Genomic DNA, 15,449 nt, shown 5'->3' with positions numbered 1-15,449 from the left:
AGAAATTAATAGTAGCACAGTGTGTGTGTGTGTGTGTGTGTGTGTGTGTGTGTGTGTGTGTGTGTGTGTGTGTGTGTGTGTGTGTGTGGGTATATAATGGTGAACAAATTTTCAGAGCAATGAAAATTGGAATAAAACAAGTTCTGAAGAAGGGGGGGGGGGAAACAAGATATTTACAGGACAGATCCATCATATCCACGGCAATGTAATTTTTAGTGTATTGACTTTTCCAGGGTGTCCTAATATCATTTATTAAAACAGTGCACAAAAATAATCTGTAATTTTATTTTTGTTTCAAGTAAAATATTAATTAAGTAATTCAAAACTCAAGATATAATTACATTAAAAAATATACTAAATAATCCTATTCATAACCATTAGTTGTGTTCTTCACTAGATCCTATTTTATTCAGATTTTTTTCTGATTCATAACTAAGTTAAAAATTCCAAACAAGTCAATTTGTAATCAGTTACTACTTGAAAAATGGCTTTCACTGAAGTACTATTCAGAGAAATATTATTTTCACATTGGGATACTGTAGTCTGTTGAAATAACGAAACATTCTAGCTAAAGACACACACTGAGATCGGATGTTTACATACAGTGCAGATGTCTTGCAGTGCCGGAAAAAGAAAAGTGAATTCTGTGATATCATGTATTTACTGCTGTTTTACACTTATTTTAAATTAAAAACCTCTCACTATGGCTCCTAAAGTTAATAAACTTCATACAGAGAAGAAAAGAACAACAACATTAAAAGTTAGTAACTTGATATAATCCAAACTAGTACATTAGGATCACCCAGAAAGTTAATTCATATACCTATATGTATTGTGTCTGTAAATTGAGTGTTCTCTGGTCGATTTTCCTGTTCTGCTGGAAGAAAAACCCCAGTTTCTGGGGGGAAAAATCTTGCTATCTATGCCTGAGACCGACTAACTCAGTGAATAACGCCCACAAAAGTTCCTCACATCATCGATAGGATTCAAACAGCACCTTGAATCCCCAACGGTGCCGTTATTCTGAAAGTCTACTGTATTAAGAATTGGGATGATGGCAGAGCTTCAAGTATGGAAAAGGCCAGTGTTCACATTCAATTGTATTATCTTTCTTTTAATTTTTTCACAATGCATCAGAGTTAGTCAGTCTCGAGCAAGGTTGCATGGCTTTACATCCAGGAAATTGGAGGGTTTTCATCTGACAAACAGCAAATCAACTGAAGAATACACACTATTACATATATAATACACATGCTTCAGTCACTTTGGTACTTAGTCATTGAGGCACTTAATACATGCTACCACCTTTTCAGAATTGTGTTATCTGATGTGTGATCAGAATAGTTCTCATTCTTCTTCTCAGCCATACTAAGAAAAGGGGTGTGATAAACTAGGCAACACTTTATTTAAATTCTTCATCGTAATACTATAGTAAGAAAAGTAAATTCATAGCCCCTATTACCATAGAGGGCATTACATCTTGGCATCAGCTGACAGTAATGCATAGTTTTACAGTGTTGATTTCATGCCGTCTGTGGCAACTGAGTTGACATGTTATACATTTGTATCTTTGTCTGCCTATCTTGTTTGAAGAGGTCTGTTCAATTCCCCTTAAGAACAGGAGGAATTTTTTAAATTTTTATTTGAGGCTGTAGTTAAAAATGTTAACATTTTAAGTAACATTTAGCTACTTAAAAATGTTTTGCAATGAACTTCATCATCACAGCAATGAATTTTTTTTACTTATATTTGATGGAGTGGACACTTAAATGTCATTCCATCAAATATTGTTCCTTGTGAGCATACTTAAAGATAAGTATTTTATTGACAGAGAAGAAAATAAAATGTGATATTTGTGTTATCAATAATGATAAATAAAAAGGTTCTTCTGCTTGCTTGATTATTTAAGATATGTAAACAGAACAAAACAATGTCAATGAAGAATGCACGAGCAAGTGGGCCATACAATTTGTATTGATACTTTATTACAACATCCTCATATTGCAACACTGTCAAATGCAAAATCTACGAATGTTGTTATTTATTACGATGATGTTAAGAGCCATGCTAAATTAAGAAAATTATATTTTTAAAGGTAACATTGCATATTTTCTTCAGGGGGGGGAAAATCCTTTACATTAAAATCGGGACAAAATAGCATCCTCGAAAATGTTTTATAGGGAAACAAAGACATTACACCCAACTCGAGATATCTGGTCACCTTACTTGTCTATTGCTGATGCCATTGAGGCAGTGTTTAGAAGTTGGAAAACTGATAATATGTGGGGATACACAGACTAAAAGATTAAAAATACCCACAGGCAGAGGAAAGTGATTCTTGTATTGCTTCTATTGGAACAAGTAGCAGCTGAAAGGAAAGGAACCAACCAGGGATTTCAAGGGCTGCTGTGAGTCATTATGGAATAAGTAAATACATGGGCTGTGTAAGGGTAACTAAGAGTAAGAACAGCTGCATATATACTTGCATGTTCACCAATGCTAGGAGCACAGTTAAACAAATTTGATGAATTTAAAATACTGGTCAATATATAAAATGCAAACGTTGTTGGGATATCGGAGACGTGGTATCACTCATATATAAAGGATGAAGAATTTGAATATGGGAATAATGTGTACAGAGAGGATAGGAAGGAGAGAAGGGAAGGGTTATGCTCTTAGTTAAGAAGCACACAATATCTACGGCAGTCATCCAGTTTACATGGGCCAGTGCAAAATTGAGTCAGTTTGAAGTGACATAAGCACTGGGAAAGCAAAAATGAGAGTAGGATTGTTATAGGATTAATGACTGATGATTATAACGAACAAATGCACAGAGAAATAGTGGGTCAGTAAACTAGAATGTGTTATTATAAAAGGGAATTTTAACTTTCCAGATATTGCCTTACCTGGAACTTGTGAGTTGGTCACTCACACACTAACAAAGATTTTTGTGGATTTATTGGATGGCTGTTTTCTACAGCAGCATGCTAGAGAGGCAACAAGACAGAATAATACAGTTGACCATCAGCAGAAATTATTTTTTATGCATTAAGAATCTGCAGATAAAGAAACCACTAGGTGGCAGTGATCACAGTGTATTGATTCATTTAAAGATGTAACTATATTCAGAGTAAAGGGAAGGGATTTTTTGCTTTCATAAAGGTGACTACAGTGATTATAGACTGTTTTTAAATACTATATAGTGGGATCAACTGATGTTGTTGCCATCAACAAATTCTAAATGGGAAGTATTCAAAGAATTAATAATTGAAGCTACTAGAAATTTTCATACCAACTAAGAAATACTGTTTAATGTTTAGGCCTAAATGGATGTCAAATGAACTAATGAGACTCGTGGCAGGGGAAAAAAAATATGCATGAGATGCATATAAATAATCAGTTGATACAGAAGCCTATGGTAGATATAAACTACTCTGTAATCAGGTCACAAAGAATGTTAGTCATGCTAAGGCACATTGTGAGAAAACTTTGTAAAGGATGCAAAGACTTCTTCACTTACATAAACACTATAAAAGGATGAATCACATTGGCCCAATTGATATCTATGGTTTGACTGTTGATTATGCTGCTCGGGTCACCAAAGTGAATGAGTATTTTGCATCTACATTCACACGTGAGGAATTCTTTATGGAAGTGGATGCCAGAAGTTTATCAAACTCTAACAGGGAGCTAAATGAATTTGCAATAACTGAGAGGAAAGTGACAGAGAGAGAGAGAGAGAGAGAGAGAGAGAGAGAGAGAGAGAGAGAGAGAGAGAGAGAGAGAGAGAGAGATTGCTGAAATTAAACCTAAGAAAGGCACCTGGAGTGGATGGGATCTATTAATTATATTAAAAGGAGGCAGCAAAGGAAGTAAGCAAACACTTAACTATAATTATGAGAGCATCTCTGGATTTGGGGAGAGGTCCCCGTGGACTGGAGATGTGCAGATATATCTCCAATTCATAATGAGTGATACGAGTAATTACACATCTGTTGGCTTAACTCTGTTCCAGGAAAAATAAGGGAGTCACTAGTTAAAGAAGTAATGCAGGACCATCCAGACAAGGCAACAGTTATACTTAAGACACAGCATGTGTTTGTTAAGAAGAAATCTTTTCAGACCAATCTGATTGGATACTACAATGTGGTCACAAAGGAACTGGATGCAAAAAATAATTTAGTTATCATATAATTGGGTTTCAGGAAAGGTTTTGATACATTAGCATTAGTAGAGGCATTTGATGCAAGAAAGCAAGCTTGTGCAGCATCAGCCAAAAAAAACACTTCCACTTCACCCCTCTGTTCGTTCAAAATACCTGTCCAGCTGAGCCTTAAACTTATTTAGGCTATCAACCTCCACCACAAGGGATGGAAGTCTGTTCCACCAACCAACCACCCGCTGGCTAAAGGCAAATTTCCGCACGTCTATCCTACATCTGTCTTTCCTCAATTTGAATTTATGCCCTCTCAGGTGATTTTTCTGAGCTAGAGGAAGAATCCCATCAGCATTGAGCATGCTTAAACCATTCAAGGCTTTATACACCTCTATCAGATCACCTCGCTGGTGCCTAGTCTCCAGACACTGTAATTTGCAAAACTTAAGCCGTTCTTCATAAGAGCACCCCTTTGTTCCATTCACTAATCTTGTTGCCCTTCTCTGTACTCGTTCCAGCAGCTCTACATCCTTCTTGAAATGAGGCTTCCAGACCTGTATACAGTACTCTAGGTGTGGCCTGACCATTGCCTTATACAAGGGAATAATCACCTCCTTATCCCTGCTGGAAAAATTCCTGTATATCATTGACAATACTCCATGAGCTACTCTTGCAGCCCGTCTGCACTGCTCAGAGAACTTCATATCTGCCTGCACAACCACCCCCAAGTCCCTTTCATTCTCTACCACTGTCAGTGTAGTACCACAGAGTTACTGTTGAACATGGAAGACTACTGTACAAATTCAAGCAGTATGGCATTAAGGATAAGTTTCTGCTATCGATAAGGAGATGGCTGAGCGGAAGAAGACAGAGTGGTAATCAGTGGACTAATGTTACTAATGGAGATCCCCAGGGTTGTATTGTGCCCACTGTTGTTTTGTTTATTTATTAATGATATTGATGAAGGCATATCAGGCCTAATGACCAACTTTGCATATGATAGAAGGTTAGTGGGGGGAGTTAATGACTATTGACAGTATGTTAGTGCAACAGAAACTAGAAAAGATAGGCAGATGGAGTGAGAAATGGCAACTGAAGTTTAACAATGCATATGGGTAGCACCAGAGTAATGTACCAACTGTGTGATACTATACTCAGGGTAGTAGAAAATAAAAAACACCTGGGGGTAATTGTGCAGTCAGATATGAGTTCCCAGAGCAGTGGAGACAAGAGTGACTGAATTGATACACTGAGTTGACTCAGAAAGTGTCCGAAAGATTTGAATAAAAAAAAGTGAATCTGAGTGAACTCAGTGAATCGCAGAATTCAACCAACATATCAATGCATCAACTGAATTGGCATTTGATAGCTCAGCATAAAGCACACAACAATATTCTTGTTAATCTGGATTCATAACGTCTAACTATGTGATGACCACATGACATCAGTATGATGGTCAAATAGTGGGAGGTCTTATAACTGCATAGGTAGGTTACGTACCAGAAAGTTGAGTTCTACCGATCTTTCGGCATCCAATCATAATTCCAGCTGGATTGGCATCCGCTCCTGTCGCATTGACCTAAATCACATAGTATGTTCGAATTAATATTCATTGAGATCAGTACCATAGGGTAATGTGAGAATTGCTTAAATTTTAGCTGGGCTTCAGTTAAATTCACCGGGCAGTGCACCCATTCGATATATCCTGGAGAGAACACTGTAATCACTCATCAAGTTTCTTCTGCTTAAAGACAAAAAAAAAACAAAACACCAATAATCTTCACATAACTTCTAGCAGAAGACATAGCTGTTTGTTATTTGGTTTTTAGGAGCATTAGCAACTAAGGCCATATTGCTCTGGAAATATGTGGTGGTCATTCCCTGACCTTTAAGCATCCTCCGTATTTGGTGGTCACAGGCTCGAACTCTGGTCTAATCAAGAAGCATGTGCTACGCACTGCTGCTCCTGCCCACCTGGCTACAAAGAGAAGACCTAGCATGAGGAATTAATTGAATTTACTTGGAGCAGAAAGAAAATTACCAAGTAAAAAACAATAAGGTGCAGAGTCAGCTCAGATGTAAATTACATTTTCATTAAATGTGGCGTAATGTTCAAAGTTTTGGTTTGGTTTTTTTTTTTTTTTTTTTTTTTTTTTTTTTAGGAGCATTAGCAACTAAGGCCATATTGCTCTGGGATATGCGGTGGTCATTCCCTGACCTTTCGCATCCTCCGTATTTGGTGGTGACGGGCTCGAACCCCGGTCTAATCAAGAAGCGTATGCTACGCACTGCTGCTCCTTCCCACCTGGCTACGGAGGCACCCATTCAAAGTTTTATTTTTCTGTTAATTTGTTCATTATCAAGGGACACCTTAATCAGTACTGTACTGTACTGCACACCACAGTTCCTTTTATTTAATTCATTATGGAGTTGATTAATTTGATTTGCTGCTTAGCTTTTCAACAGCATTATGCTGGGAACGAAAAAAAAAAAAAAAAATTCGATTATGAGAAGTTTGAATGAGCTTTAATCACAGATTTGCTGCTTAAAAGTTTTAAGCAAGTGTACAAAGATTTAAATATGAAAAATGAAAATAAAAAAAAAATTTAAAAAATAATAATAATAGTAGTAGCCTTACCTAAGCCATGAGTGTGAGTTCTAAATGCAAAAGGATGCAGAACAAGGGGCTCTTGAATTTTACAAGCAGTTTCCATGTGTTCTGCATAAATATCATGAAACAAATGAATATTCAGGTTTAACAGCTTATAATGAAAATAAGAATATTTAAGTTTTAACAGCCCTTAAAAATAACGAAAATTCTAAATTTCTCTCAGATTACTTTAGAATAACACAGTTGTATCCCACTGCAGCATGGTTCATTCAACACTTATTTTACATATTACTATATATTTTTTGATAACCTCTCCCACCCTTTGCATTTAACCCTCCAAACGTCACACCCATTTACTTCTAAAACTTCATTTTATAATATAAAAAACCAGCAAGAAATCAAAATTATATTAACTTTATGATCTCACTTGTATTTCATCTATTACAAATAATTTTTTTTATAATAAAAACATATTTTTAATATAAAAGATATCGCTTCAGATATAGACATCTGAAGCATGCAAATGTTTCTGTGGGAGACAAGGGGATCAAAAATGACACTAGTGCACTTCAGTAATATATAACGATGCTGCTGATTATAAATTTTTGTTTTTCAACACTTGATATTTTATGCTAGAAAAGCTTATTTTATTTTATTTTTTTGCCCAAACTTCTTCAATAATAAAATGATTAATGATGTAGATCATGAAACTTAATAGGAGATACGAAATTCATACGTTAACTCAGTAAGAGGTAAAACTCGATAATGAGATTATATATATATATATATGCCAGAGTTTGCACTTGGTCATCGTGCAACACAGCGGCAGCCCCCAAGGCAGAATGCGCTGGTCCCAAAGGAATTAGTAGTTGTTGGTGACTCTATTGTCAGGGAAACATGCTTTGTAAAAAGGATAGGTGGAACAGGACCAGGGTATGTCTGCCAGGGGCAAAGGTTGATGACGTTGTAGAGTGGATATCATTTTTTAAGGGCACAAAAGGTGATATAGTTGTACACGTTGGCACTAATGATATTAAGAGTAGGAGACCGGCGGAATTACTTAACAAGTACATGTCACTGTTGAAAAAAAGCCATGAATTAGGGTTGAATTTGAAAGTGTCTGCAATTCTGCCCAGACACGATAGGAGGGAGTATATGATGAGAGCCCTGTCGATCAATTCGGCCCTGAAAGGATTGTGCAAGGCTCAAGGGGTAGAATTTTTTTCAGCCTGGTCTGTACTTGTTAACAGGACAGACTGCTTCTACAGGGATGGGATACACTTAAAAAGAAAGGGTGCAAGAATGTTTGCTGATGCTATCGAGGCAGTGTTAGGTGGGTCGGAAAACTGCTAGGCTGGGGGGGGATACAAGGACTAATAGATTAACAGTAGCCACTGGCAGAGGTGAAAGTGATTCTTGCACTGCTTCTATTGGAATGAGCCGCAGCCTGGAAAATAAGATGCGGGTTATTTCAGAGAATGCTGGGAATCATTGGGGTACAAATAAACACATAGGTTGTGTTAGGGTAGCTAAGAAAAAGAACAGGTGCATGTATACTTGCGTGTACACCAATGCTAGGAGTTGAGTAAATAAATTTGATGAATTTGAGGTATTGCTCAAAACATCAAAGGCAGATATTGTGGGGATTTCAGAGACGTGGTGTCATACAGATATAAGGAATGCAGAACTGGAATTTGGGGAGTACAATGTCTACAGAAAGGATAGACAGGATAGGAAGGGAGGAGGGGTTCTGCTATTAGTTAAGAAACACATAAAATCCAAGGAAGTGAAGCCAGTCGACATTGCTGGACAGTGCAGTGTTGAGTCAGTTTGGTGTGACATAAGCATTGGGAGATCAAAATTGAGAGTAGGAGTGTGCTATAAGCCTAATGACTCTGATGAGTATAATAAGAAACTGTACAGGGAAATAGAGTGGGCCAGTAAATCAGAGAGTCTTATAATGGCGGATTTTAATTTTCCAGATACTGACTGGAATTTGGGGCTGGTCACTCACACACTAGCAAGGCTTTTGGGGATTTACTGGATGACTGTTTTCTACATCAGCATGTTCAGGAGGCAACTAGAGGGAGTAATACTCTTGATTTGATTATCAGTAGTGATTCTTCATGCATTAAGAATCTGCAGGTAAATGAACCACTAGGTGGCAGTGATCACAGTGTGCTGAAGTGGGATTTACTCAAAGAGGTAACTACCATTAGAGGTAAAGGGAAGGGTTATTGCTTTCGTTAAGGCGACGATGGACTGAGACAGTATTTAAATTCTATACAGTGGGACCAACTGATGATGTTACCAACAGCAAATTCAAAATGGGAAGCATTCAAAGAACTTATCTTGGAAGCTACTAGGCTTTACATACCAACTAAGAAATATTGTTGAAGGTTTAGGCCAAAATGGATGTCGGATGAACTAATGAGGCATATGGCAGAGAAGAAAAATGCATGGGATACATACAAATTAACACATGACACAGAAGCCTATGATAGATACAAGTTGATATGCAATCAAGTTACAAAGGAGGTTAGGCAGGCAAAGGCAGATTACGAGAAATCCTTGGCAAGGGATGCAAAGAAAAACAACAAAGAGTTCTTTACTTATGTAAACTCTAGAAGGAAGGGGGTGAATCAGATTGGTCCACTTGATATTGATGGGTCAAGTGTTGATGATCCTACTCAGGTAGCTAACAAACTAAATGAATATTTTGCATCGACATTCACACATGAGGAGTTATTCAGCGAGGGGAATGCCAGAGGTGTATTCAACTCTAGCAGTAAGCTACAGAATCTTGAAATAACTGGGAGTAAAGTGGAGGAGAAACTGTTGAAGATAAACACAAGAAAGGCACCCGGGGTGGATGGGATCTATCCAGTTATATTAAAGGAGGCAGCAAAGGAAGTAAGCAAACCCTTAGCCATAATTATGAGAGCTTCCTTGGACTCAGGGGAGGTACCCATAGACTGTAAATGTGCAAATGTGACCCCAATTCACAAAGGAGGATCAAAGGCTGACACAAGTAATTATAGACCTGTGAGCTTAACTTCTGTTCCAGGAAAATTAATGGAGGCACTGGTTAAAGAAGCACTGCAGGATCATTTAGACAAGACTTCAGTTATAGCTCAGACACAGCATGGTTTTGTTAAGGGGAAGTCTTGCCTGACCAACTTGATTGGATACTATGATGCAGTCACAAAAGAACTGGATGCAGGGAATAACTTTGATATTATATACTTGGATCTTAGAAAGGCTTTTGATACTGTTGCACATGGAAGACTGCTACACAAATTGGAGCAGTGTGACATTGGAGGCAAATTGCTGCTATGGATAAAGGGGTGGTTGAGGGGGAGAAGACAGAGAGTGGTAATCAATGGACACTGCTCATCGTGGACTGATGTTATTAGTGGAGTCCCTCAGGGCTCAGTGTTGGGTCCATTATTGTTTTCTGTATTTATAAATGATATTGATGATGGTATATCGGGCTTAATGTCCAAGTTTGCAGACGATACAAAGGTTGGCAGGGTTGTCAAGGACACTACTGACACTATGCTGCTGCAACAGGATCTGGAAAGGTTGAGTGGGCTGAGAGGTGGCAAATGAAGTTTAACTTTGATAAATGTAAAGTACTACACATGGGAAACAGCAACCCCAGAGCAACGTATCAACTCTGTGGTACTACACTGACAGTGGTAGAGAATGAAAGGGACTTGGGGGTGGTTGTGCAGGCAGATATGAAGTTCTCTGAGCAGTGCAGAAGGGCTGCAAGAGTAGCTCATGGAGTATTGTCAATGATATACAGGAATTTTTCCAGCAGGGATAAGGAGGTGATTATTCCATTGTATAAGGCGATGGTCAGGCCACACCTAGAGTACTGTATACAGGTCTGGAGGCCTCATTTCAAGAAGGATGTAGAGCTGCTGGAACGAGTACAGAGAAGGGCAACAAGATTAGTGAATGGAACAAAGGGGTGCTCTTACGAAGAAAGGCTTAAGTTTTGCAAATTACAGTGTCTGGAGACTAGGCACCAGCAAGGGATCTGATAGAGGTGTATAAAGCCTTGAATGGTTTAAGCATGCTCAATGCTGATGGGATTCTTCCTCTAGCTCAGAAAAATCACCTGAGAGGGCATAAATTCAAATTGAGGAAAGACAGATGTAGGATAGACGTGCGGAAATTTGCCTTTAGCCAGCGGGTGGTTGGTTGGTGGAACAGACTTCCATCCCTTGTGGTGGAGGTTGATAGCCTAAATAAGTTTAAGGCTCAGCTGGACAGGTATTTTGAACGAACAGAGGGGTGAAGTGGAAGTGGGTTTTTTTTTTTTTTTGGCTGATGCTGCATAAGCTTGCTTTCTTGCATCAAATGCCTCTACTAATGCTAATGCTAATGTAAATATCATCAGGGGTAAAGGGAAGGAATTTTGCTTTCCTAAAGGTGACTACAATTGTCTGAGACAGTTTTTAAAGTCTATACAGTAAGACCAACTGATGATGTTACCAACAGCAAATTCTAAATGTGAAGCATTCAAGGAATTAATCTTGGAAGCTGCTAGGCTTCCAAGTAAACCACCTGGAACACAAACAACAGATGGAGAGATGAAATTCAAGAGTTTGTGGGTAGTAAATGAATGGCCATTGCACAAAACAGAAGGAACTAGAAAGTTGCTGAAGAGTTCTTCATAATGCAGTGGTTTGAAAATAGCTGATGATGATCTTCATGAATATCATTAATAAATATTGAAAACTACAATGAGCCCAGCACTGAACCCTGTGGTGCACCACTAATAACATTAGTCCATGAAGAGCAGTGCCCATTGAAAACCACCCTCTGTCTTCCTTCACTCAATCATCCATTTATCAATAGCAGTAACTTGCCTTTAATGTCACATTTCTCCAGTTTGTACAGCATTCTTTTATCAACAGTATCAAAAGCTTTCCTGAAATCCAAGTATATCAAAATTATTTTATACATCATAGTAACCAATCAGATTGGTTAGACAATATTTCCCCTTAACAAATTCATGCTGTTTCTTAACTGTAAGTATTGTCTTGTTTAGATGATTCTGCATTACTTCTTTAACCAGTGACTCCATTATTTTCTATGGAAGAGGAGTTAAACTAACACATCTGTAATTACTTGTGCACTCTTTGATTCCCCTTTGTGATTTGGGGATACTTTTAAACATTTCCAGTCCTTGGATCTCTGCAGAATCCAGGATGATCTCATAACTTATGGCTAAGGGGTTTGCTCACACTACCTTTGTTCCCTCCCTTAATATAATTGGATAAATTGTATCCACCCCAGGTGCCTTTCTTATGTTTAACTTCAAAAATTTCTCTTCCACTTTCCTATCAGTTATTACAAAATCATTTAGTGCATTGTTAGCGTAACTTCACTGACAATTTGGTCCTGACAGTTCCTGCTTGCACGCATGCCCAACTAGAGGGTAGGGCAAACACAGCCATTGCTCTACCAACTTGCTGGGCCAGCAAGTGTATGTTCAAGCACATGGACAAGACGAAGACCATTCTGATCAAAGGCAAGCTTAATATACGGAGATATCACATCATTAAAATCTACTCCATTTCACTTATGCCCAAAGTTATATATCTTGGTTTGAAAATTGACTGTAATCTTGTTTTGATAATTCACTTAAAATTTGCCTTCCATCCATACCTCCAGTATCTAACGATAAAAGTCAGGAGATATACTGCTCTTATCAGATATATCACTCAAGCTGATTGGGCTCATGAGGCAGAACTGTCATACATCTCTACTAGTCAGTTTTTCTGCCAATTTTATTTATAACGCAGGTACCTGGTGCACCAGGGCCTTGCTTGCTGGCGGGATTCATAGACTAAAAGATTAATGGTAGCCACAGGCAGAGGCGAAAGTGCTTCTTGCACTGCTTCTATTGTAATAAGCAGCAGCAGCCTACAGAGCAAGTTGCTGGTGACTTCAAGAGCTGCTGGGAGTCATCACTGGAACAAGTAAATACATGGGCTGTTTTAGGGTAACTAAAAGTAAGAACAAGTGCATGTATACTTGCATTTACACTAATGCTAGAAGTAAATAAAATTGATGAATTTGAAGTGCGGATCAAGAAATCAAGGGCAGATATTGTTGGGATATCAGAGACATGGCATCACACAGATATAAGCAGTGCAGAATTCGAATCTGGGGAGTACAATATGTACAGAAAAGACAGACAGGGAAAGAATGGAGGAGGGGTTATGTTGTTGGTTAGAAAACACAAAATTTAAGGAAATGCATCCAGTTGACATGGGTGGACAGTGCAATGTTGAGTCTGTTTGGTGTTATATAAACATTGGGAAAGGGAAAAGGAGAGTAGGGTATGTTATAAGCCTAATAACTTTGATGAGTACAATGAACAGTTGTGCAGAGAAATGGAACGGACCAGTAAATCAGAATGTCTTGTAATGGGGAATTCATAGACTAAACTAGCAGTTTAGTCTATGTTAATATGTTTAGTCTATGTAACATTTGTAACAAAAAAATTAACGTAACTAGCAGTTTTCTGACACACCTAACACTGCCTCGATAACATCAGCAAATATTCTTGCACCCTTTCCATTTAAGTGTATCCCATCCCTGTAGAAGGAGTGTCTCCTGTTAGCAAGCACAGACCATGCTTAAAAAAAATTCTACCCCGCGAGCCTTGCATAAGGCTCTCATCATATGCTCCTTCTTATCGTGTCTGGGCAGAATTGCAGACACTTCCAAATTTAACGCTATCTTGTGAATTTTTTCAGTATTTCACTGACCTGTACTTGTTAAGTAAATCTGCAGGTCTCTTACTCTTAAGGTCATTAGTGCCAACGTGTACAATAATATCAACTTTTGTGCCCTTAAAAGATATCTGCCCTACAATGTCATCCACTTTTGCCCATGAGAGACATACTCTGGTTCTGTTCCACCTATCCTTTTTGCATAATATATTAGCCATCTCCCTGACAATAGAGTCACTGACAATAACTAGTTCCTGTGGGACCAGAGCATCCTGCCTTGGAGATTGCCGCTGTGTTGCCTGATGGACAGGAGTGAGCTCTGGCACTGAGTTGGGCAGCTGAGAGCTTGATCGGGCCCCTCATATTAATTTGTTTGAGGGCATTTGCCCTACACATCAAACTCTCATAGACATCCATCAGGACACTGAGTTGGTACCTAATTTCTTCAGTCTCTGCACCTAGCGCGCACGTACACACACACACACACACACTTCCTCCTTTGACTAGATAGTGTCCTATTCTACATAGATCTGCAAACATTTCACATTTTCTGCATTGTTTTAGACTGTGATGCATTTGAGAATTGCCCCCGTCAGTTCTCCTGCAAGCCACAGCACTCTGGCTATTCTGTGAACGCTGTTCTAGTCTGGGTCATGATTCTGTTAAATATAATTTAATTAACAATGACCTTTATTAATATTAATAAATTTTACTGATTAATTGATAATACTATACTAATCTAACAGATATCTAATACAGTTCTACGTTTTTGCTATCTAGTTTTAGGTTAAGCCTTATGCTATTCTGTATCGTATAACAATGGTTGCAAGTTACGAATGTAAAATCTATGGACACTAAGTAATTTTCAAAATCGTTATCTAAATTCAAAAATAAACCATGGAGCTTGGCTAGAACTATAAATCTACTTATAGAAAATAATTTAGTATAACAATTAAGTCAATAAAACGAATAATATATAAATGAAAAAGCATTCGCCGGAGCTGCAAAAATCTTGGTCAATGTGGTAATAACTTCGTATCCAGATTAATTGTAATAAATAAGTATTTTGAAGGTTTAATCACTTTTGGGCCTATATCTTTTATATTTAGCTAAGGATATAACTAATTTAACACTGATTGTTATTGTATAGCATAACTTGATAGCTTATATCTCGAACTTGATAGCTTATATCTCGAACTTGATAGCTAAGGCATAATGTAAAATTATATAGTGGAATATGTCTTACTGCATTAGCTTAGTATAGTATAGTATAGTATTGTATAGTATAGTATAGTATAATCAATTCAATTTATTAACCTTATTAATTTTCATGGTTATTATAACTACTTTACTTAGATTTTGCAAACGTAGCGTTATATTAAAGTTACATTTGTAACGTTAATTGTTACAAACGTAACGTTTAGTCTGACTGGAATTTGTGGGCTGGTCAATCGCATGCTAGCGAGACATTTGTGGATTTATTGGAGGATTGTTTCCTACCGCAACATGTTCAAGGTTGCAACCAGAGGAAGTAATACCCTTGATCTGATTATCAGCAGTGAGTATTCATGCATTAAGAATTTGCAGATAAAGGAACCACTAGTTGACAGAGATCACAGTATACTGATGTGGGATTTACTTAAAGATGTACCTATCATCAAGGGTAAAGAGAAGGGTTCCTGTTTTTGTAAAAGTGACTACAGTGGTCTCAGACAGTTTTTAAATTCTATACAGTGGGATCAACGTGATCAACGTGATACAGTGATGACGCTACCAACGGTGAATTCTAAATGGGAAGCATTCAGGGATTTAATCTTGTAGGCTACTAGGCTTTTCATGCCAACTAAGAAATACTGTTCAAGCCTAAATAAATGTCAGAAGAATTAATGAGGCTTGTAGCAGAGAATAAAAATGCATGTAATAC

At 37.8% G+C, this 15,449-nt stretch overlaps 1 protein-coding gene across 3 annotated transcripts in view; it reads right to left on the bottom strand.

Moving 5' to 3' along the window:
- Phm (Peptidylglycine-alpha-hydroxylating monooxygenase) overlaps positions 1–15,449 on the bottom strand; it is a 271,952-nt gene that overhangs the window by 139,558 nt on the left and 116,945 nt on the right. For all 3 annotated transcript variants that reach the window (XM_090389021.1, XM_090389029.1, XM_090389034.1), the window contains exon 7: positions 6,795–6,875. In XM_090389021.1, the coding sequence (XP_090245147.1) occupies positions 6,795–6,875 (81 nt within the window). The remainder of the gene's footprint in view (positions 1–6,794; positions 6,876–15,449) is intronic.

The sequence above is a fragment of the Mastigoproctus giganteus genome, chromosome 2 (genome assembly GCF_048544385.1).
Source record: "Mastigoproctus giganteus isolate SK-2022 chromosome 2, ASM4854438v1, whole genome shotgun sequence".
NCBI lineage: Eukaryota > Metazoa > Arthropoda > Arachnida > Uropygi > Thelyphonidae > Mastigoproctus > Mastigoproctus giganteus.
Note: the sequence above shows the minus strand (reverse complement) of the source record. Positions and strands in the feature narration are given on the sequence as shown.